The 25,505-nt window shown below is 47.9% G+C and overlaps 1 protein-coding gene across 1 annotated transcript in view; it reads left to right on the plus strand.

Moving 5' to 3' along the window:
* The window catches only part of slc17a8 (solute carrier family 17 member 8), a 124,540-nt gene that overhangs the window by 42,281 nt on the left and 56,754 nt on the right, over positions 1 to 25,505 (plus strand). The window contains exons 4-5 of the mRNA XM_072484832.1: positions 10,902 to 11,016; positions 22,687 to 22,774. Coding sequence (XP_072340933.1) covers positions 10,902 to 11,016; positions 22,687 to 22,774 — 203 coding nt within the window. The remainder of the gene's footprint in view (positions 1 to 10,901; positions 11,017 to 22,686; positions 22,775 to 25,505) is intronic.

Consider the following 25,505-nt stretch of genomic DNA (forward strand, 5'->3'; position numbering starts at 1 on the left):
TCCTGGTACTATGTCGTGTTGGGTGTTCCGCTATACAAACGAACCAACACGGTTGTAGATGGTACAACTCTGTTTTATCACTCTTGATAACAACATCTGTAAACTTATGACTGTGGTTCGTACTTTACCCATTAACCTGTGGACCCAGCCCCAGCACTGTCTTAGAGAGGCACTGAGCACATGGTGTATGTCTGAGTGGCACGCTGTGAGCTCTGTTTCCTGAGCTGTCTCCTGCTGGAATGAGCGGGAACTGTGGTGTTCCCCGTTTTATAGTGCATGTGCTGTCACTGGTGATTGGCTGTGATGTTGCGTGTGTGTTGATTGGTCCTTTGACCTGTCCATCATTGTGGATGTGTGTTTGCACCATGATATGTTTATCTGAATATCATGACAGTCCCTTCTACAGCAGATAAGAGTCAACCACATTGCTATGGGTTTAGAGTTACATGGAGGCCAGACCAGGCATGGGCAGCAGATTTCCTTCCCTAAAGGGCATCAGTGAACCAATGTTTTTTTACCACAATCGATGATAGTTTCATGGTCGCCATTACTGAGACTAACTTTCAATTCCTGATTTATTAACTGAACTCAAATCCTATCAGGTAGGATTTGAACCCATGTCCCCGGAGCATTAGCCTGGGCCTCTTGATTACTGGATTATGAGAATCTTTGTTCTAGAGGAAATAGTTTATCTGTGTCGACACTATCAACCCCTTTTAAACATTTTAAGGACTGGGGTTAAATCACCATTCGATCTTTGGTATTCAAGGGGATACCAGCCGAGCCTATGCAACCTGTTCTCATTGCTCAACCCCTTTGGTATCATTCTGATGAATCTTCATTGCACCCCTTCCAAGACCAATATATCCTTTCTGAGATGCGGTTTCCAAAATTGAGCATTACCCCACACAGGGTTTGACTCAGGTTTTAAACAACTGAAGCATCACTCCCTCCTCTGTGTTTGCATACGGAAACATCACTCCCCTCGCCTGCGTTCGCCGTCCCCCAACCTCCCCCAAGGCTGGCAACCCTCCAGAATTGGCCTGGCGTCTCCAGGAATTGAAGATCAATCTCAAGGATGCTGCTGTTCAACCTTGAAGAGAAATCATCTGGACATAAAAAAGGGTTTATTTTGTCATTTTCTTTGGGCATTTCACCAGATCTAAAAATATTGAAAATGGGAGGAAAAAAAGCTTGGTTGCTGGTCTCGAGCGTTATCCAATTAGGCAATGAGTCTTTTTGCTTTTCAATTGGTGTAGGAAGACAATGTGTCACAAAGATGGTTGTGTTGACCAAATAATGGCTGAAACGTGGGAGCAAGATGAAATCTCCATGCTTACATTTAACTACAGTTGGAAACCCTATTGCCCCCCCACCCCCTCACCCCCACCGTCCCCACTCCACCCTTCCTTTAAAACCTACACCCCTTGAGATAAAGGCCAACGTTCCATTAGCCTTTTTTGATTACTAATACCACCTGTCCACTGGCTTTCAATAATTTGTAGACTTGCACAACAAGCAATTCTGAAACTCATTCCTCTTTCTCTCTGAAGGAATGGCCGACAAACTTCAACCTTGAGGGTGTACTTCTTTTGTCATTCTATATGAGTCTCCATGTACTATCTCAGTCGGGATGTGGACATTCCAGCTGACATCAAATCATAGAATGATAGGATAGTTCACCCGAGAGGGAGACCATTCAGCCCATCAAGTCTATGCTGGCTCTTTCAAAGAGCAATCTGAATAGTCCTATTGCTCCACTCTTTCTGTCAAGTATTTCTCCAATTCCCTTATGAAGACTTCTATTCACCACCCTATCAGGTAGTGAATTCCAAATTCTAACCACGCATTGCTTCCAAAACTTTTCCTTTTTTTTTTTATTGGCACTTACCTTAATCTGTGCCCTATAAGGGCAGCACGGTGGCCTAGTGGTTAGAACATCTGCTTCACGGCACTGAGGTCCCAGGTTCGATCCCGGCTCTGGGTCACTGTCCGTGTGGAGTTTGAACATTCTCCCCGTGTCTGCGTGGGTTTCGCCCTCACAACCCAAAAATGTGCAGAGTAGGTGGATTGGCCAAATTAAATTGCCCCTTATTTGGAAAAAATAATTGGGTAATCTAAATTTATTTAAAAAAAAACAAATCTGTGCCCTATGGTTATCGAACCATTAAGCATTAGAAACAATTTCTGTTTATTTACTCAAGTTAAAATGCTTCATAATTTTGAACAAATTTATCAAATTTCCTCTTAGATCTCTCTGCTGTTAGGATAACAACCTGAGTTTCTATCCACGCAACTATAATCCCTCTTAGAATCATAGAATCCCTACAGTGCAGAAGGAGGCCATTCAACGCATTGAGTCTGCACTGACCCTCTGAAAGAGGGTCCCGCCTAGGCCCAATCCACCACTCTATCCCTGCAACCCCACCTAAGGGCAATTTAGCATGGCCAATCCACCTAACCTGCACATCTTTGGACTGTGGGAGGAAACCTGAGCACCCGGAGAAAACCCACGCAGACACGGGAAGAATGTGCAAACTCCACACAGACACCCAAGGCTGGAATCGAACCCGGGTCCCTGGCGCTGTGAGGCAGCCATGCTAACCACTGTGCCACCCTGCTGCTCTGAACCGTTCCAGCAAATCTCTTCCGTACCCTCTTCAAAGCCTTCACATCCTTCCTAAAGTGCCTTGCCCAGAATTGGACAGAATACTCAATCTTGGGCTGAACTAGTGTCCTCTATAGTGTGACTTTCTGATTTTGTATCTAGGCATCTACTCACAAAGCCCAATATCCCATTTGCCTTATTGTTAATCTGTTCCCCACCTTTAAAGACATTTAAGGTTCATCTCAGTAATCTCATGTAGGTGCAATCGTTTCTAATTTCTTAGTAATGGTCATGTACCCGGACCTCATGCCGAGATTGTGCGACTGAAAAATAAGAGACTGATTACCTTTTGTTTGCCCAATTCTCAGTTCACTATTACCCCGTGCTGACTGACCTACATATGCTCCCGGTTAAACAACAGCTTAAGTTTAAAATTCTGATCCTTATTTTCGAATTCCTCAAGGGCCTTGCCTCCTCTCTAACTCTGTGATCTCCTCCAGTCCATTAACCCCCGCAAGATATCTACACTCCTTCAATTCTGGCCTCTTAAGTAGCTACAATTTTAATTGTTCCCCCATTGGCACCCATGTCTTCAGCTGCCAAGGCCCTAACTTCTGTAATGCCCTCCCAAAACCTCTACGTTCCCCCTCTTCCTTTAACTCTTTAAAATCCACCTCTCACCAAGATTTTGTTAACCTATCCCAATATCTCTTCATGAGTCTCAGTGTCAAATATTGTTTGATGATCCTGCTGTGAAATGCCGTGAGATATTATATTGTGCCGAAGGCGCTATATAAATGAAAACAGTTGTTGCTATTCTTTTATTGGCAAATGTAGAGAATTCAGCAACAGTGTCCTTGTACTCTGGCACTTTTCAACCAACTCAGTCACACTGGCCATTTCAACTGGTTGAGGCCATTCATTTTTGCTTGCAATAAACCCTGGAGTGTGGTGAAGCATATCTTATTATACCCACTAGATGGTACTGTTAACAGAGAAAGTCTGGAGAATGCACAGTAAATGGGCCTAACAGAGTCTTTGAAGTCACATTTATTGAGAAGGATGTTAAACAGCCCACACCCTGGGAGAAACAGTAAATGAACACAGGAATATTTTTTATGAGTTAGATTTTGCTTATGTTGCCGTGTCGCTTTGATAGATTAGTTATGAAGACTAACCTGGACTGAGACCAGACTGGGTTGGGTCGATTCATTACTTGCACCATTTCTGTCCAAATTCAAGGATACAGAGAGTGTTGCACTGTCAGATGAGATATTAAACCAAGGTGCTGTCTGCATATTTTGATGCACATATTTGGTCCCAAGGCACTAGTTGGAGTGCAGGAAAGTTCTCTCACTTTCCCCAACCAGTCCATACCGGTGCTTTTGTTCCAAATGGGCCTCCTCCCATTCTTCTTCAGCTCGCCCCCCTCATCACATCCATTCCTGTCTCCCTGATGTGATTAACCAGTTTATATTTAAATGCCTCTATGCTATGCACCTGAACCACTTCCTTACCAACTTCTGGGTAAAGACTCTTGAATTCCCTGCTGGGTTAATTAGTGACTGCCTTATGTTTATGTGTCTTAGCTTTTGACTCCCCCTACAAGTTGAAATATCTTCTCTGCATCTAACAAATCAAACCCTCTCATTATTTCAAAGACCCCAGCCCTCTCTTTTCGAGAGAATGGAGCCCTAGTCTGTTCAATCTTTCTTGGTCATTATAATCTCTCAGTTCTGGTTTTATATCTATGATCAGCAATCATTTAATGGTCTCCCCCGGCATGTCATTTTGAATTTGCGTCACTTCTGAAGTCCGCTTGTCAGCAGGAATATTTATTGACTGAGAAATCCATTACTGTTTATGTTTGATGAGGGAATATGTTCAGAATAATGTACAAGTCTCTTATTCATTGAGTCATCGAAGAATCGGGCATAAATATATCAATGTTTGAGAGGAGATGAGAGATAAACAGACACGTTGGGCTTGATTGTAACTCACTCAAAACCCATTAATTCCATGTTTCAGCAATGGAGTAAATAGCCCAGTGCTACTGGGTTCTGAAAATCCTAATGGTTGATGTAGGTTAGAGAGTTGGTAAATATTACTTTCTTTCTCTTTATCTCACCCAAAGGCAACATTTGAAAACTGCTGGCAATGAAATTTGGAATTCATAATTTCAACATTTCACCAGATACTTAGCTGCATGTACTGAATTTCCCACTGGTATTTAACCCTCTGATAGCTTAATATTGATGGTGATTGACTGTGAGCTCGTGCAACAGTTGTACAGGAGCAACACTGAGCTGAGAACTAGCTATATAATTTCTTTTTATTCATTGGATGTGTGCGTCGCTGGCAGGGACAGTATTTATTGCCTTACTGCCCTCCATTTCAGCAGGCATATGAGAGTCAACCGCATTGCTGTGGATTGAGAGTCACATGTAGGCCAGACCGGGTAACAATGGCACATTTCCTTCCCTAAAGGACATTAGTGTGCCAGATGGGTTTTTATGGCAATTGTAATAGTTTTAGGTCATCATTATACTTTTAATTCCAGATTTTTTATGGATTTCAAAGTTCATCATTTGAAACCTAGGACTACGCTGGGTCTCTGGATTACTAGTCCAGTAACATTACCATTACACCATCGCCTGGATTACTAGTCCGGTGACAATACCATTACACCGTCGCCTGGATTTTTAGTCCGGTGACAATACCATTACACCGTCGCCTGGATTATTAGTCCGGTGACAATACCATTACACCATCGCCTGGATTATTAGTCCGGTGACAATACCATTACACCGTCGCCTGGATTATTAGTCCGGTGACAATACCATTACACCGTCGCCTGGATTATTAGTCCGATGACAATACCATTACACCATCGCCTGGATTATTAGTCCGGTGACAATACCATTACACCATCGCCTGGATTATTAGTCCAGTAACATTACCATTACACCATCGCCTGGATTACTGGTCCGGTGACAATGTCATTACATCATCCCCTGGATTACTAGTCCGGTGACAATACCATTACACCACCGCCTGGATTACGAGTCCGGTTACAATACCATTACACCATCGCCTGGATTACTAGTCCGGTGACAATACCATTACACTGTCGCCTGGATTATTAGTCCGGTGACAATACCATTACACCACCGCCTGGATTATTAGTCCAGTAACATTACCATTACACCATCGCCTGGATTACTGGTCCGGTGACAATGTCATTACATCATCCCCTGGATTACTAGTCCGGTGACAATACCATTACACCACCGCCTGGATTACGAGTCCGGTTACAATACCATTACACCATCGCCTGGATTACTAGTCCGGTGACAATACCATTACACTGTCGCCTGGATTATTAGTCTGGTGACAATACCATTACACCACCGCCTGGATTATTAGTCCAGTAACATTACCATTCCACCATCGCCTGGATTACTGGTCCGGTGACAATGTCATTACATCATCCCCTGGATTACTAGTCCGGTGACAATACCATTACACCACCGCCTGGATTACGAGTCCGGTTACAATACCATTACACCATCGCCTGGATTACTAGTCCGGTGACAATACCATTACACTGTCGCCTGGATTATTAGTCCGGTGACAATACCATTACACCACCGCCTGGATTATTAGTCCAGTAACATTACCATTCCACCATCGCCTGGATTACTGGTCCGGTGACAATGTCATTACATCATCCCCTGGATTACTAGTCCGGTGACAATACCATTACACCATCGCCTGGATTACTAGTCCGGTGACAATACCATTACACCATCGCCTGGATTACTAGTCCGGTGACAATACCATTACACCATCGCCTGGATTACTAGTCCGGTGACAATACCATTACACCATCGCCTGGATTACTAGTCCGGTGACAATACCATTACACCATCGCCTGGATTATTAGTCCGGTGACAATACCATTACACCGTCGCCTGGATTATTAGTCCGGTGACAATACCATTACACCGTCGTCTGGATTATTAGTCCAGTGACAATACCATTACACCGTCGCCTGGATTATTAGTCCGGTGACAATACCATTACACCGACGCCTGGATTATTAGTCCGGTGACAATACCATTACACCTTCGCCTGGATTATTAGTCCAGTAACATTACCATTACACAATCGCCTGGATTACTGGTCCGGTGACAATGTCATTACATCATCCCCTGGATTACTAGTCCGGTGACAATACCATTACACCATCACCTGGATTACTAGTCCGGTGACAATACCATTACACCATCCCCTGGATTACTAGTCCGGTGACAATACCATTACACCATCGCCTGGATTACTAGTCCGGTGACAATACCATTACACCATCGCCTGGATTACTAGTCCGGTGACAATACCATTACACCATCCCTTGAATTACCAGTTCGGTGACAATACCATTATACCATCACCTGGATTACTAGTCCAGTGACAATGCCATTACACCATCCCCTGGATTACTAGTCTGGTGACAATACCATTACATCTTCATTCATGCCTTTGTTACCACTAGACTAAACTATTCTAACACAGTTTGCTTGCCACTTGCTGTAGAAAATAACTTGGGAGATATACCAAACCCAGTGTTCTGAAGCTGGATGAATATAGGAATCCTGGGTGCGATTCTCCGCTCCCGCGACTGAGTGCCCACGCCGTCGTGAACGGCGTCAAGGTTCACGACGGCGCGAAACGGCCCCGATCTAGACCGATCCAGGGACCGAAAATGGGCTAGGATCGGGGCCGCGAGAAACTCGGGGGGCGTGTCGCGAAAGCAGCGTCGTCAGCGCGCGCCGGGCATTGGCGCCGCGTAAAAGTGGCGCCGCTTTAATGATGCAGCCGGCGCCGCGTAACTGGCGCCAACCCGCGCATGTGTGGTTGCCGTCCACCCCGTAAGAAGATGTCGGATGGATCTTGCGGGGCGCCGAGGAAAGGAGGTCCTCCTTCAGAGAGGCCGGCCCGCCGATCGGTGGGCACCGATCGCGGGTCAGACCCCTTTTGAGTCCTACCCCGGTGAAAGAACCCCCTCACCCCCCCACAGGCTGCCCCCCCAGCGCTGTTCCCATCAGCAGCGACCAGGTGTGGATGGCGCCGGTGGGAAGCCATCGTTTTGGGAAGGCCGCTCGGCCCATCCGGGCCGGAGAATAGCGGGGGTATCGGAAAATCGCCATTTTGGATGTCCCGGGCGATTCTCCGGCCTGTGCCGCGCAGAACTTGATGGGGCCGTTCTCGCCGCTTGGGTGAATCGCGGGAGGGCATCGGAACGGCGTCGCGGGGAAAAATGGCGCGCCAGGGGATTCTCCCAACCAGTGCCGGAGCGGAGAATTGCGCCCAAGGTGAGATCATTTAACCCCTCGACTAAGTCTGCTCTGCCATTAAGTGAGATCATGGAGGATCTGTGACCGAACTCCATATACCTGCCTGTGCTCCATATCCCTTAATATTGTTGGCTAATAGAAATCTATCAATCAATCAGTTCCCATCTGCGAAAGAGAATTCCAAACTTCTATTCCCCTTTGTGTGTACAAGTGCTTCCTGATTTCAATCCTGAAAGGACTGGCTGTAATTTTTAGACATTGACCCATGGCCAAAGGCTCCCCAACCAGGGGAAATGATTTTGCTAGTCTACCCGGTTCCCTGTAATATCTTGAAAACTTTAATCAAATAACCCCTTAATCTTCTAAATTCTGGTGAATAAATCCTAGATTCTTTCAATGTTTCTATTAATTTAACCAATAGAGTCCAAGTGCTATTATTTTTAAATCTACATTGCATTCATATACAAGTCAGTATATCCTACTTGAAATTAGGTGCACGGGACTGCGTACAGTAACTCCAAGTGTGGTCTAACCAGGGCCTTGTATAGCTGCAGCATGACTTCTACCCCGTTGTATTCTAGTCATCTAGAAGTCCATTAGTCTTTTAAATTATGTTCTGTACCCATTCATAACATTTGGGGTGGGATTTTCCTCGCAACCCGCCGCGTGTTTCATGGTGGCGGAGGTGGGCACTGCGGCCTCACGGCACTGAGGTCCCAGGTTCGATCCCGGCTCTGGGTCATTATCCGTATGGAGTTTGCATATTCTCCCCGTGTTTGCGTGGGTTTCGTCCCCACAACCCAAAAATGTGCAGGGTAGGTGGATTGGCCACGCTAAATTGCCCCTTAATTGGAAATAATGAATTGGGTACTCTAAATTTTAGGGAAAAAAATGTGGTGGCGGAGTCAGCTGTTTCGGCTGTTTCTCTGGTTTGGCTGTTGTCAATAGGGTTTCCTGATGAATTCACGCCTCGTTGCTGGGAAACCCACGATGGGGGGTCTGCTGTCGCCAGGACCAGAAAATCACACCGGTGTGAATGGCTGGAAAATTCTGGCCTTCAATGGTCTCTGATCCTGGGCTCCCAAGTTTCTTTGGACCTCTACTATTTCTGGCACTTATCATTTAGAAAGTCTCCTGTTCTATCCCTTTGGTCTAAAGTGGTGACCTCACATTTGGCAACACTGACGTCCATTTGCCACAGTTTTCCCATTCACTTAATCTATCAACATTTCTTTGCAATTTTATGCTTCCTTCTCCTCTATTTAGAATGCTGCTACTCTTTGTGTCATTGATAAATTGGAATTTTGCTAAGTTTGGTTTGTACACCATTAATTAAGTTGTCAATGAATGTGCAGAATAGTTGAGGCCCCAATAGAGATCCTTGTGGGACACCACTAGTCACATCCTGCCAATTAGTATACCTGCCTGTTACCCCTATTCTCTGTTTCCTGACCATCAACCCATTGCTTTCAATTCCATGAGTTTTAACTTGAGCTGACAGTCCCTCCTGAGGGACATTATCTAATGCCTTCTAGAAGTCCATGTAAATTAGATCCATAGACATTCACCACTACTACACTACTTGAGTCAGCTCTTCAAAAAATTCAATTAACTTTGCCAGGCAGTGTTCACTCTGACCTTAATTATAGACTCTAGTAATTTCCTGATGACAGGTCTAGAATTCCTTGCTTTGCTCTTGTACAATTTTCTTATCTAAAGGAGCAATTCCCAAATTGAGAGAACTCAGGAAGATTATATTAAGGGCATCACCTACTTCCTTTAGATATCTCTATGCATCTTCACACATCTATACAATGCCTCATGATGGCCTCATGTCCATGCTTACTTTATTGTAAGAGGATGCTCTCAGTTAATTGGAGGTTTCAAAACTGTGATAGGTAGCTTTTTGGGGGTATCAGGCATATGGAGCAAAGGTAGGAAAATGGAGTTGAAGTAAAGATCAGTTATTATCTGACTGAATGATAGATCAGGTTTGAGGGGCTGAATTACCTTATCCTTTTTGTGTGTTTTTCCAGTTGACCGCATTCTGGGATTGGGAATGTTTACTTCCTGAAATCCTGGCCCATTGTCATGCACTGAGTCTCACATCCTCTCTCAGCTGACGGATTGGCAATTTGAACATTTTAATGATACTGCATGCAGTGAATTTTGACCTATCTTTCAGCTTTATCCCTGGCCAATGCTTTTCCCAGGGATTGGTAAGTTTGAGGGCTGAAGGGAGGCAATTACTATTGCATGGAATAGGGAAACAGTGTCTTTGCGGCACTGTTTGTTGATCACGAGAAGCAGGATTGCTGCTCCACCCCCATCCATCCCGGCCCATCTTCTCTATTTCACAATGGGCACCCCTTACCCTGGGATCCAAAGATTGATTGCAGCCCCATCCTTGGAACTGCAGATCAGACATTCACTGGGATTGGTGACTACTCCCCTAACATCTGGACCCACCTCCATACTCCTCAACACCACTAATATGACTGCACGCTCAGTACTTGCTTCTGGACTCCAACCTCCCTGAAGCATTCTCCAACCATTGAGTGTGGGAGGCCAGCTGCAGCAAAATGACACACACTGTGAAATTAAAACAATGAGTAGGGTGATCAAATCTCCTACTTTCTTTTCGCCAAACCTGGTTTACATCATCAGGACAGTATCTTGCAAAGAATTACTGAAACCAAGTGTGAGGAAGTTGAATTAACATAAGGAGAAAAAGTGACACTCTCCAAGCTGACTCAGCTTTCAACTGTTCAAACAACTGTCCAAATAATGAAGTGAAAAACATAATGGACAAGATAATATTAAAATGATGCTTTATATTCAGCACAGTTGTTGGTGAAGATCATACTCATCATGAACAAACTTAATGACCTAACTACTGTTACTTTTCAAGTTTCTTTGTGCTCTTTTAACTCTAGAGTTTTTGGAGCTGCTATATTTTTGACCTCAACACTGAACATGCTCATCCCATCAGCAGCAAGAATACATTTTGGCTGTGTTTTGTTTGTAAGGATACTTCAAGGCCTTGTGGAGGTATGTTTTAAATCTACATAAAGGTGCAGGGGACTGGGACAACAACCATCGACCATTCAGCGAGATAGCACAGGGGCAATGGGTCAAATGGTGAAAGAACAGGGAAACTGGAATAACAATAGAATAATGGGCGCGATTCTACGAGGCTGCGCGGTTGGGAGAATTGCCGGCCGCGCCATTATATCGCGCGACGCCGGTCCGACGCCATCCCGCCATTCTCCCAACTGGCGAGAATGGCCCCGTCGAGTTCTGGAGAATCGCCCAGCTGGAGGCACTCACAATGGCGATTCTCCGATACCCCCGCTATTCTCCTGCCCGGATGGGCCGAGCGGCCGCTCCGACACGACAGGTTCCCGCCGGCGCCGTCCACACCTGGTCGCTGCCGGCGGGAACTGTGCGGGAATGCTGGGGGGGCGGCCTGTGTGGGGGGGGGGGAGAGGGGTTCCTTCCTCCGATGGGGTCTGGCCCGCAATCGGGGCCCACCGATCGGCGGGCCAACCTCTCAAAAGGAGGACCTCCTTTTCTCTGCCGCCCCGCAAGATCCATCTGCCATCTTCTTGCGGGGCCTCGGGGAGGACGGCAACCGCGCATGCGCGGGTGTCTTCATTTACATGATGCCGGCCGCGTCGTTTACGCGGTGTCACTTTTTACGCGGCGCCAAGGCCCAGCGCGTGTAAAATACGCGACCCCGCTCCTAGCCCCCCGGGGGCAGGAGAATAGGGGGCTGGGAGCGGGCTCCGACGCCGGAGTGAAACACTCAGGTTTTCATTCCGGCGTCGGGACTTTGACTCCCTTTGGGAGAATCGCGCCCAATATGTCCATCAGAGAACTAGCACAGTGCAATGGGCTGAATGGCCGCCATGTGTGTTATAACCTTAATGATAGAGTTGCAGAGACCTGGATAAACAACAAAGTGGACTTGTTTTCACTTCCTTTTAAGTGAAGAGGTCAAGTGAAAGAATTATACAAGCACCTTTATACTCACATTCTGAGGTTTGGGAAATATAACTGGATTTGACAAAATGAATGCTGAATTTGTTGCGTTTTTGTTGCAATGTAATCAACTTAATGTTTCCAGGAGGCAGGAGTGTAATGGAATACTCTCCACTTGCCAAGATGAGCGCAGCTCTAACAACACTTAAGAAGCTCAACAACATCCGGGACAAAGCAACGCGCTTGATTGGTACCCATCCACCTCTCCACCACTGTCACAGTAGCAGCAGTGTGTACCATCTACAAGATGCAGTGCAGCAACTCAGCAAGGCTCCTTTGGCAGCATCTTCCAAATCAACGACCTCTACCACCCAGAAGGACAAGTGTGGAGTCTTGTGCGGACACCACCCCCTGCAAGTTCTTCCACAAGGCACACATCATTCTTATTTTAAAAATAAATTTAGAGTACCCAATTATTTTGTTCCAATTAAGGGGCAATTTAGCGTGGCCAATTCACCTACCTTCACCTACCAATTCCTTCACTATAGTTGAGTCAAATATAGTGGCCAATTCACCTACCATTCCTTCACTATAGTTGGGTCAAAATGAATGAGTTAAAAAAAATTAAACAACTCATATTAATGGGCAGGATTTTCTGCAGCCCCCCCCCCCCCCCCCTCTCTCTCTCTCTCACTCTCTCTCCCTGCCCCCCCAGGCCGCTATGGCGTGTGTTCTGGCAGCGGAGGCGATTCGCTATTGGCCGCTGGTGGGAAATTCTGGTTCCGCCGATGCCTACGCCGTTTTGTACGGCTGACCCATCCTGCTGCCGGCGAACCCAGTGCGGCAGGGCTGCCTTCGGCAGGACTGGAAGTTCCCACTGACAGGAAGGGCTGGAATGTCCCGTGTTCTATTTTGACATCATTGTTAAACTGTGTAAAGTTTAGGGGCTGTTTAAACTGAATTTGAACTGGCTGCAGCAACAAGAAATGGAAAGCGAAATGTGCGTTCTTGCCAAGTGCACTAAAATAAAATGCTTGATACGGTGACATTCACTATCTTCTCAGTTTCGTTATCAGTTGCTGCTCCAAATTCTGGGGTAATCTGATTCAGGTAATTGTATGTAATAATCTCATTCATTTAATGGCTGGAATTTGTTTTATTTGTTCATGGGATGTGGGCTTTGCTGGCTGGGCCAACATTTATTGCCCATCCCTAATTGCCCTTGAGAAGGTGGTGGTGAGATGCCTTCTTGAACTGTTGCAATCCATATGGTGTAGGTACACCCACTGTGCTGTTAGGAAGAAAGCTCCAGGATGTTGACCCCTTGACTGTGAAGGAACGGTGGTACACTTCTGTTATAACCTGCCTACTGACGATTGGCTGGGGACTAATGACTATCCCACAATCCTATGGGAGTATGAACTTCCCCAATGAGGGGGGCGGAGAAACTCCTACTATAAATAAGCTGGCCAGTCCAGGAACTAGGAGGAAGGAGAAGGTAGCAAGGGAAGTTACTGCTACTGTTATGTATATATTGTTATAGTAAATAAATGTTATTATTTTGTATCCTTAAAACTCGTGCTGGATTCTTCGGGGCCCTTACAAAACTGGCGACGAAGGTAAAAGTGAATGGCTGTCTGCACTGCTGAAGCCACCTCCCTGGATTTTTGTTGGATACAGGTTGGAAGTTGTTTTCTATTATACCATGCCTCTGTACGGACGTTTGGATGTTTTTGATGCTGCGCTGGAAAGCTGGAACCAGTACACGCAACGGATGCGTTACTATTTCCGGGCAAACTATATCACTGAAAACGAGCGCCAGGTGGTCATATTGCTCACTGCCTGCGGGCCGCATACGTTTGGGGTGATTAGGAGCCTTGCGTACCCAGCTGCGCCGGACACCAAAACGTTTGACGAACTTGTGAATATAGTGGGGCAACACTTTAACCCAACCCCGTCCACGGTAGTCCAACGTTACCGGTTTAATACCGCTGAGAGGACCCCTGGAGAATCCCTTGCCGATTTTTTTTATCCAGGCTACGCGGGATTGCAGAATACTGTGACTATGGTGAGACCTTGTCAGAAATGTTACGCGACCGTTTGGTTTGCGGTATTAACAATGCGGCCACCCAGAGAAAGTTGTTAGCGGAGCCAACATTGACTTTTCAACAGGCAATACAAATAGTCTTGTCCCGAGAGAGCGCAGAGCGAGGAGTACAGGAGCTACAGGGAATGGAAGTGCATGCCTTGGGGCGCAACCCTTTCCGCCCAAAAACGTCCCCCCGCACTCCTGCGGTACCTTGGGCGAGGCAACGACCAGACCGGCGCCAGTGGCCATCGGACATTCCTCCCCGAAGGGAGCCTTCTCCAGATCCAATGGATGAGGAGCCATGTCCGTGTCAGACTTGTAGGCGCCGACCCCGTCGTGGACGGCGGTCCTGGGGACGCCAGAGGCGCCGTCCTTCCGACCGAAACTGGGACCAGCCCAGGGGCCGTAACTGGGACCAGCCCAGAGGCCGTACCTTCCATGTGGATGAACCTGCGGCGACCACTCCTGAGGACGCGGAGACGGAGGACGACTGCCTGCAGCTGCATTGTGCGGCAGCTCCCCGTGTGGCCCCCATTAAGGTGACAGTACGGGTCAATGGCCACCCGCTGGAGATGGAGTTGGATATTGGCGCAGCGGTCTCCGTGATCGCCCAGAGGACATTCGACCGCATCAAGCAGGGTATACAGACCCTTACACTAACTGACTCACAGGCCAGGTTGGCCACCTACACGGGGGAACCACTGGACATTGCAGGAACTACAATGACCCCTGTTGTCTATGGACGCCAGGAGGGGCGTTTCCCACTTATCGTAGTGCGTGGCCATGGGCCCAGCCTGTTGGGTCGGGACTGGTTGCGCCATTTGCGGTTGCAATGGCAGCACATCCTCCAAACAGTTTCTGGAGGGTTGACTGAAGTGCTAGGACGATACCCAGAGGTATTCCAGCCTGATCTTGGGAAAATAAAAGGGGCCGTAGCCCGTATCCAAGTTGAACCAGGAGCCACGCCGCGTTATTTCCGGGCGCGCCCAGTGCCTTACGCTTTGCTCGAGAAGGTAGAAGGGGAGCTCACTCGTTTGGAGAGTTTGGGTATTATCAGGCCCGTCCGTTTTGCTGACTGGGCAGCACCAATTGTACCAGTAATGAAGCCAGATGCCACAGTTCGCTTGTGTGGCGACTATAAACTTACAGTGAATACAGTTTCCCGACTCGACCGATACCCAATGCCTCGCATAGAGGATCTCTACGTGAAACCTGCAGGCAGACTCTCATTCACAAAATTAGATATGAGTCAAGCCTACTTGCAGTTGGAGCTGGACCCTGCCTCCCGACCATATGTAACAATTAACACACACTGGGGCCTGTATGAATATACACAGTTGCCCTTTGGAGTGTCCTCTGCCTGCGCAATTTTTCAACGTGTTATGGAGGGCATTTTGAGAGGTTTACCACGTGTGGCTGTCTACCTAGATGACGTGTCGATTACAGGGACGTCGGAGCAAGAGCATTTGGAAAATCTGGAGGCTGTCCTTAAACGCCTTTCGGAGGCTGGAGTCCGTTTACGTCACACAAAGTGCGTATTTCAGGCAAAAGAAGTAGTCTACCTAGGTTATCGGGTGGACCGCGAGGGTCTGCACCCCGTCGCAGAGAAGGTGCGGGCAATTCAACATGCCCCCACCCCGACTGACATTTCGCATCTTCGTTCTTTTCTCGGTCTCGTAAACTATTACGGGAAGTTCCTCCCCAATCTGGCAACTACGCTGGCCCCTTTGCACCTTCTGCTAAAGAAAAATCACACCTGGGTTTGGGGTCAGCCGCAAGAAACCGCTTTCCGGCGGGTAAAGCAACAATTGTCGTCGTCTGGGTTACTAACCCACTATGATCCTGGAAAGCCTTTGCTCGTCACATGTGATGCATCCCCGTATGATATTGGGGCTGTCCTGTCCCACAAGATGGAGACGGGGCCGAGCGACCGATAGCGTTCGCCTCCCGCACATTGACTGCAGCGGAGAAGAAGTACGCGCAGATCGAGAAGGTGGGCCTGGCAGTGGTTTTCGCGGTGAAACGCTTCCACCAGTATGTGTACGGCCACCATTTCACTATCGTGACTGATCATAAGCCCCTGCTGGGACTCTTCAGAGAGGATAAGCCAATACCGCCCATTGCTTCTGCACGGATCCAGCGCTGGGCTTTGTTGCTTGCTGCATATGAGTATTCTCTGGAGCACAAACCAGGTACGCAGATAGCAAATGCCGACGCACTGAGCCGATTGCCTTTATCGACCGGCCCCATGTCGACCCCCACGACCGGTGAGGTGGTCGCAACCCTAAATTTTATGGACACCTTGCCTGTCACGGCATCACAGATCCGTGAGTGGACCCAGACGGAGCCAGTCCTGTCAAAGGTTCGGCACATAGTCCTGTATGGTGGGCAGCATAGACAGCTCCCAGGCGAGTTGCGGGCATTTTCCTCCAAGCTGTCAGAGTTCAGTGTTGAAGACGGCATCCTCTTGTGGGGGACGCGTGTGATTGTCCCGGAAAAAGGCCAGGAGCTGATATTATCAGACTTGCACAATGGGCATCCGGGCGTGACCAAGATGAAAATGTTGGCCCGGAGTTATGTCTGGTGGCCAGGCCTCGACACCGACATTGAGAAGGTGGCCCAAAACTGCTCCATTTGCCAGGAGCATCAGAAGCTTCCGCCGGCCACGCCCCTACATCACTGGGAATGGCCAGGGCGGCCTTGGGCACGCTTGCATGCAGATTTTGCAGGCCCTTTTCACGGATCCATGTTCCTTCTACTAATTGACGCCCAGTCCAAATGGCTGGAGGTGCATAAGATGCAGGGGACAACGTCCTGCGCAACAATTGAAAAAATGCGTTTATCATTTAGCACGCATGGCCTCCCCGAGGTGCTGGTCACGGATAATGGCACTCCATTCACGAGTGAGGAGTTTGCTAGGTTTACAAAGATGAACGGCATCCGCCATATCCGCACTGCCCCTTACCACCCGGCTTCAAATGGGTTGGCAGAGCGCGCATTGCAGACATTCAAAAGAGGCCTAAAGAAGCCGTCTTCCGGATCAATGGACACGAGATTTGCTCGGTTTTTGTTTACGTACAGGACCACCCCCCATACAGTGACTGGGGTAGCTCCCGCAGAACTCCTAATGGGCCGGAGACTTCGCACCCGCCTTAGTATGGTCTTCCCGGACATTGGCGCAAAAGTACGCCGCACACAAGATCGGCAGGGACCGGGATTGTCTCGGCATCGTCCGATTCGGCAGTTTGCCCCCGGTGACCCAGTGTTCGTGCGGAATTTTGCTGGTGGTGCCCAATGGGTTCCTGGTGTAATCTTTCGCCAAACGGGCCCTATATCGTACCAAGTGCAAGCCCAGGGTCGTCTCCAGCGAAAACATGTAGACCACGTCCGGTCCAGAAGATCATCCCCGCAAAAGATTCCCCGCCCCCGGAGCTCAGTTCAACAGCGGCAAAGACCAGAAACAAGGGAAGGTAGTCCTCCAAATCTTCCACTGGTGCCTCACTCGAAGCCTGCGCAGGTCGTTACGGGACCGAATGGGGACAGAGACGCTGACATGACGGAGGCAGCAGACTCTGACTCTGAGATGGAGACACAGGATGAATCAGAGGGGGAATCCTCGGGTCCACAGGCCGTGGATGTACAACCGCGCCGTTCATTACGGAAGCGCCGGTCTCCGTCAAGTTATACGCCGCCTGATCCAGCGCCGCGTGCAAATGGCGTCCGGCCTGCGGCCAAACTAGTTCGACGCCTTCCTTCGCCAGGGCCTACGGTGGATTCCTTGGACTTTGGGGGGGAGGGATGTTATAACCTGCCTACTGACGATTGGCTGGGGACTAATGACTATCCCACAATCCTATGGGAGTATGAACTTCCCCAATGAGGGGGGCGGAGAAACTCCTACTATAAATAAGCTGGCCAGTCCAGGAACCAGGAGGAAGGAGAAGGTAGCAAGGTAAGTTACTGTTATGTATATATTGTTATAGTAAATAAACATTATTATTTTGTATCCTTAAAACTCGTGCTGGATTCTTCGGGGCCCTTACAAAAACTTCCAAGTCAGGATGGTGAGTGAGGGGAACTTGCAGCTGGTGAGGCTTCTGTGTATTTGCTGCCCTTGTCCTTCTAAGTGGTAGTGGTTGTCGGTTTGGAAGGTGCTGTCAAAGGAGCCTTGGTGAGTTGCTGTAGTGCATCTTGTAGATGGTACTCACTGTTGCTACTGTGTGTCGATGGTGGAGAAAGTGGATACTGAAAGTGGTGGATGGGTTGCCAATCAAACAGGCTGCTTTGTCCTGAGTGGTGTTTTTGGAGCTGCACTCAACCAGGCAAGTGGAGAGTATTCCATTGCACTCCTGATTTGTGCCTTTTGGATGGTGGACAGGATTTTGGGAGCCAGAAGGTGAATTATTCCCAGCCTCTGACCTGCTCTTGTAGCTACAGTATTTATATGGCTGATCCAATTCAGTTGTTGGACATTGGTAACCATCAGCAGTTGATACTAGGGGACTCAGTGATGGTAATCTTGTTGAATGTCAAGGGGACCTGATTAGATTCTCTTTTTTGGATAAGGCCATTGCCTGACACTTTCCACTTAGCGAAACTTGAATGTTGTCCATGAGTTACTGCATTTGGACATGGACTGTGTCAGTATCTGGGGAGTCATAAATGATGCTGAACATTGTGCAATCATTAGCGACCATCCCCACTTCTGACTATCTGACAGAGGGAAGGTCATTGATGAAGCAGTTGAAGATGATTGGGCCCAGGACGCTGCCCTGAGGAACTCTTGTAGTCATGTCCTGGAGCTGAGATGATTAACCTCCAACCACCACAGCCAACTTCCTTACTTCCTTTGTTCTGGGTCTTTAACCTAGCTCTGGAAAGGGAGAGGAGAGTAGGCTATTATTATGCTTATAAGTAAGGTGGGGGAGGGGTGTGTGTGATGGGAGGGAATGAGTGAGGAATTCTAGTGGAATATATAACTCAAAGTTCAGTTCTCCTGAAGCATAGAGGTGCTGTCTCTGGAAGCTCCACAGAGGCTGATAGCTTGCCTGGAGTATTTAAAGACGGCCCTACAATTTGGGGCGCTTTGGGCCTCTGTTCTAATGTGCTGAGACATGCCTTTGGGCTTCTCAGCCTGAGAGACAATCTTATAGAGGTAAATGCACAATTAAAGGTAGGAGGAGAGATACATCTGGAATATTAATTTAAACTAGTTTGTGAAAATATGACTGGGAGGATCAGTGGATCAAACTCGTAAAAGTCAAACTGAGAACTGATATCAGTAAATTCTTGTTGAGATCTTTTTGAAGGGAGAACATTTGCAAGGCTATGGGGAGAGTGCAGTTGAGTGTCGGGACTATCTGGATATGTCTTAAGAGCTAGCACAAGCACAAAGGACTGAGTGGCCTCCCACTGGGCTTGAAGATATTGATACACGCAGGGAGTGGTTACCATGTGGAACAAGCCTTTGGATAGAATAGTCGAGGTGAAATCCCTGGAATCATTGAAGAAACAATTTAATGAGGCAAAGGGAGTGGGTGGGAGAAACAGCAGAATGTTTCTGGATGGATGGGCTGAATTTTCCTTTGTGATTATTTCAAGTTGTCGTTCAAAAGTATCCAATTGATGTAGGCTTATAAATTCATGCCTCCTAGAATCGGCAGAAAGCAAAATCCTCAATTACTCATACATTGCTCATTCCGAGATTTAAATGTAAGTTCACTGACTTTCCCGTCCGTGCATAAACTGACAAGACTGCGATTTCTTAACACCAGTTTACTGAACCTCGCATCCCTTTAGTGTGGCTCCCTGAAGCAAATGCAGGATCCATGAAAATGTACAAGTTCCACTGCACTTCACAATTCTGGAACTTCTTCCAACAGCGCTGTAGGTGCACCTGAAGCACGTGGACTGCAACAGTTCACAAAACCATTACACCACCACCTTCAGCTCAAGACTCTCTGTCCAAATGTGCCCAAATTACAGGGCTATGGGGCAAGAGCAGCTATGTGGGAATAACAGGAATGTTCTTTTAAAGAGCTGGAAGAGACTCATTGGGCCACATGGCCTCTCCGTCTGTGTGATTCTGTGAAGTTGGTTGCCTGTACAACAACAATGACTACATTTGAAAGTTTTTCCTTGACTTGGGATATCTGAAATACAAGAGAAATGACTTCACTGTGACCACTTTCCTTTCTTACCATAAGAGCCAATTGTGTTTATTATTGTGTTGTAAAAACGACCTTCGGTCTTAAATAAAATTATTCACTCTTGGGATGTGGACATTGTTGGCAGGCCCAGCATTTGTTGCCAATCCTGAATTGTCCTTTGGAAGCTGGTGGTGAGCTGTTTTCATGAACCACTGCAGTCCACGTGCTGCAGGAACGGTCAGAGTGCTATACTGAGAATATAGCTGCTGGACTGGGACTGCAGCAGGTGGTGAGGGAACAAACACGAGGAAAAAACATACTTGACCTCATCCTTACCAACCTGCCTGCTACAAATGCATCTGTCCATGACAGTATCGGTAGAAGCGACCACCACACAGTCCTTGTGGAGACAAATTCTTGTCTTCGCATTGAGGTACCTTCCATCGTGTTGTGTGGCACTACCACTGTGCTAAATGGGGTAGATTTCAAACAGATCTCGGAACTCAATACTGCCTATCCATGAGACACAGTGGGCCATCAGCAGCAGCAGCGTAACTATACTCAACCACAATGTGTAACCTCATGGCCCGGCATATCCCCCACTCTATCATTACCACCAAGTCAGGGGGCCAACACTGGTTCAATGAAGAGATCGGGAGGGCATACCAAGAGCAGCACCAGGTGTACCGAAAAATGAGGTGACAACCCGGTCAAGCTACAACACAGGACTAGTGTGCCAAACGGCATAAGCAGCAAGTGATAAACAGTGATAAGCATTTCCACAACCAACCGATCAGATTAGAATTCTGCAGTCCGACCACATCCATTCGTGAATGGTGGACAATTAAACAACTCACTGGATAAGGAGGCTCCACAAATACACTCATCCACAATGATGGAGGAACCCATCACATCAGTGCCAAAGATAAGGCTGAATCATGTACAATAATCTTCAATCAGAAATGGCGAGTGAAAGATCCACACCCGCCTCATCCGGAGGTCCCTAGATGCCAGTCTTCAGCCATTCAATTCACTCCATATCATATCAAGAAATGGCTGAAGGGGGCAGCATGGTGGCATAGTGGTTAGCACTGCTGCCTCACGGCGCTGAGGACCGGGGTTCAATCCCGGCCCCGGATCACTGTCCATGTGGAGTTGGCACATTCCCCCTATGTCTGCGTGGGTCTCACCCCCACAACCCAAAGATGTGCAGGCTAGGTGGATTGGCCACGTTAAATTGCCCCTTAATTGGAAAAAATGAATTGGATACTCTAAATTTATTTTAACAAAATACCTGGCACAAAGCAAGATAGTTGTGGCGGTTGGAGGTCAATCGTCTCAGCTCCATGTCCTCAGTCCAGGAGTTCCTCAGGGTAGTATGCTAGGCCCAACCACCTTCAGATGCTTCATCAATGACCTTCCTTCCACCATAAGGTCAGAAGTGGAGATATTCAGTGATGATAGCACACTGTTTAGCACCATTCACAGCTCCTCAGACACTGAGGCACTCCTTGTCCGGATGCAGTAAGACCTGGACAATTTCAAGGCTTGGGCTGACCATTGACAAGTAACATTCTCGCCACACATGTGCCAGGCAATGACAATCTCCAAGAAGAGAGGGTCTAACCATTGCCCCTTGATATTCAATGCATTACCATTGCTGAATCCCCCACTATTAACATCCTGGACATTACCATTGACCAGAAGCTGAACTGAGCTAACCATATAAATACTGTAGCTACAAGAGCATGTCAGAGGCTAGGAATCCTTTGGTGAGTGACTCATCTCCTGACTCCCCAAAGTCTGTCCACCATCTACAAGGCACAAGTCAGGAGTGTGGTGGAACATTCTCCACTTGCCTGAATAAGTGCAGCTCCAACAACACTCAAGACGCTCAATGCCATCCAGAACAAAGCAGCCTGCTGATTGCTACCCTATCCACAAACATTCAATCCCTCCACGCCAATGCACTGTGTCAGCAGTGTGTATCATCTACAAGATGCACTGCAGTAACTCATCAAGGCTCCTGAAGCAGCACCTTCCAAACCTACAACCGCTACCATCTAGAAGGACAAGGGCAGCAGATGCCTGGAAACACCACCCCCTGGATGTTCCCCTCTAAGTCACTCACCATCCTGACTTGGAAATATATCGCCATTCCTACACTGTCACGGGGTCAAAATACACTCTCCTTAACAGCATTGTGGGTGTACCTACACCTCAGGGACTGCACTGGTTCAAGATGGCGGCTCATCACCCCTTCCGAAGGGCAACGAGGGATGGGCAATAAATGCTGGTCTAACCAGCGACGTCCACATCCTGGAACTTCATTTTTTTTAAACGTAGCGAGGGAGTTCCAGCATTGTGGCCCAGTGACAATGAAGGAATGGTAAATTTATGTCCAAGTCTGGATACTGTGTGACTTGCTGTTGTTGTGAATTCTAATTTTGCTGTGTTCCATTTCAAAAGTGAATAAAAATGACCATTGCTTTCCTGCAGGGTGTAACCTACCCAGCATGCCATGGGCTCTGGAGCATGTGGGCCCCACCACTTGAAAGGAGTCGATTGGCTACTACATCTTTCTGTGGTTAGTGTCTGCATTCTACCTATCTTTTTGTAGGATGCCTAGCCATTAACGCCTCATTAACAATGATGTACTGAATGTAACATATGGTAACCAATGGTGGAAGAGTGGAGTAGAAGGATTTTGGTCTTCTGAGGTTTTCCATTAGTTGTGAACTGGAATACGTTGAGTTCTTAATGAAGAAAAGAATGATTTTTTATTAAAGAGTATAAAACATGAGATTGTGATATTTTATCTTGGATGTGGAGATTGGGTAGTGATTGGCAAAAGGAATATAACCAGACTGAAATTCGAGCCTGCTCCACCATTCAATAAAGTCATGGCTGATCAGCTTACATAACTCCACTTTCCTACCATGTTCCCATTTCCTTTGATTACCTTAATGACCAAAAATCTATCTATCCCTGTCTTGAATATACTCAATGATTCAGTATGCACAACTCTCTGGAGTAGAGAATTCCAAAGATTTGCAACCCAATGAGTGAAGAGGTTTCACCTCAGCTCAGTCCTAAATGGCCAATTCCTTAACCTGAAACTATGGTCACAAACTACCCGAATGGGGACAGAGTCCCTTCGTGCAATTAGCCAGTTGTTTCCTGGCGTTCGGAATGTCGGGAAACACACCACTATCTAACACCCATCCAGGTAGATCGGTGGGCCTCCGCAGGGAATGCACAGCCGAGGCTGCACTTAGCCCTGTTCCCTGCACTGAGGAGCTCTGCTCGCCGGAACTCCTCAGTGCAGAAAGAGAATAGGACGCCATCTTTAAATTGCGTCCCGATCTCTGGAACACCCGACGTGACCCCCAAATCCCATGCCCCAACTCATGTGTAAGGGGTTCCTCGCACTCCCCCACACCCACGCAGGGCACCTTCGGCCCGATCCTCGCCGCGCAAAAAATGCCAGCCTGGCCCCCTTGCAGTGTTCCTGCTAGCTGGCAGTGACAGATGGGCACCTTAGCAGTGCCAGGCTGGCACCCATGGGGCACTGCCAGGGTGTCAGGCAGGCAGTGCCATGGTGCCCAGGTGGGACAAGCAGTTTCAGGATGCTACCCTGCCTGGAAGGCAAGCACCTGAGGGCCTCCAATCCCCTGGGAGACCCGCCACGAGTGCAGTTCCATTGGTTCCCATTTGTGGACCAGCACTGAAGGGCGCTTGCCCGAGGCCTCCAAGGAGGGGGGTTTGATCCCATGCCTTGGTTATATCTTGGAAACTAGCGGTCTCACTGTAATGTGCAGAATTGCCAGAATGTAACCCCGCCCATTCATATTGCGATGTTTCATGAGATCGCATTAGATCTCGAGAGGCGTGGCTTGCCCAATAGATCCTGGATGTGGGATCTTGTAGCATCTACCAGCTGCACTGTGCTGCTTCTTGGGAGCAATGTGGCTGCTAGATCTCTCTCCACCCCGGGGAAACAGCATCTGCCCTTTCAAGCCCTCGCAAATTTTAAGTGTTTCCTTGAGAATACATCTCAATTTTCTAAAATGCTGAGAATATAGGCCTACCCTGCTGAGTTAATCACTGCCCAAATCCAGGAGAAAAGCCATAAATGGATATAAAAATAATGGGCTGGATTCTCCGGTCTCCGATGTCGGAATCGCTTTCGGGGAACGGCCAGAGAATCCAAATTTCTGACGAAACGGGGCGGCGCTCCTATGAGTATGCCGTGTAACGTATCGACGGCCTCAGGCCATTGCCTCAGGCCCCCATGCTCCGCCCCTGACCGGCTGAGTTCCCGATGGCGCGGGTCACGTGTGGTCTCATCCGTCGCTTAACCCGGTGTGGCGGCTGCGGACTCAGTTCGGCGCCGCCACAGTTGGGGGAGGGCCGATCCACGGGCAGAGGCTATTTGGGGCTGGGGGCACTGTGGTGGGACGGTCCGCGGCGCACAAGCCGGCCGAAGGGAGAAACTATTTCGCAGCCATGAAGCACGGGGCGGCCACTGCAGGCCTCTGCCGTGCGTATGCGCGGCCACGGACCAGGCAATTCTCCAGGCCGTACCGGCAGCTAGAGCTGGGTGCTCTACCCTGCCTCCCTGCTGGCCCCCAGCAGAACGGGAAATTGATGGTCGCTTTCGCCAATTTTCCTGCCGTTCCCACGCCGGTGTGGGGACATAGCCCCAGAATTGGAGAATCCAGCATTTCTTCTTAATTTTCTTTGAATTTCCTGTTTATTAGTTGTAAAAATATTGGATATGGGAAAATAGGCTGATTGACTGAGAGTTGAGTTTCATCTGATGGGATAATTAAGAGATTTGTCCCATTAGACGAGGCACTGGTAGCGGGCATACCCAATAAGGGAAGCAAAGGGTTGGGGAGCTGGGGAATTGGAGGGAATTGATGAAGCCTCAAGGAATACCCAGAGTTAGTGACCTTAAGTGGTTTTTGAATTTGTCATTGCAAACTTTAATATCAGGTGAGATTTCCCACTGGGAATGTAAACATTCAAATTCATATTGGGATAAAGGTGTGCCCAAAACCAACGAGGTTTAATGAGGTTCATAGTGTCAAGAAATTGCTGCACTTACACCTTACTTACCAACATGTGTCAGTCTAACTGTACTTGAAAACAAATTCAATGGTTATGACATGCATTAGATCTTCTTGAAGATTTGGAAGGTACAGTGGGGAATTCTTCGGGGCTGCTACCTGATGTGTTGGAATCTCTCAGCATGTGATTATCAATGATCTGTGCAAAGAAGGTGAAAGTCTTCCCTTTAATGTGGTAGAAAC

This window comes from Scyliorhinus torazame, chromosome 19 (genome assembly GCF_047496885.1).
Source record: "Scyliorhinus torazame isolate Kashiwa2021f chromosome 19, sScyTor2.1, whole genome shotgun sequence".
Classification (NCBI taxonomy): domain Eukaryota; kingdom Metazoa; phylum Chordata; class Chondrichthyes; order Carcharhiniformes; family Scyliorhinidae; genus Scyliorhinus; species Scyliorhinus torazame.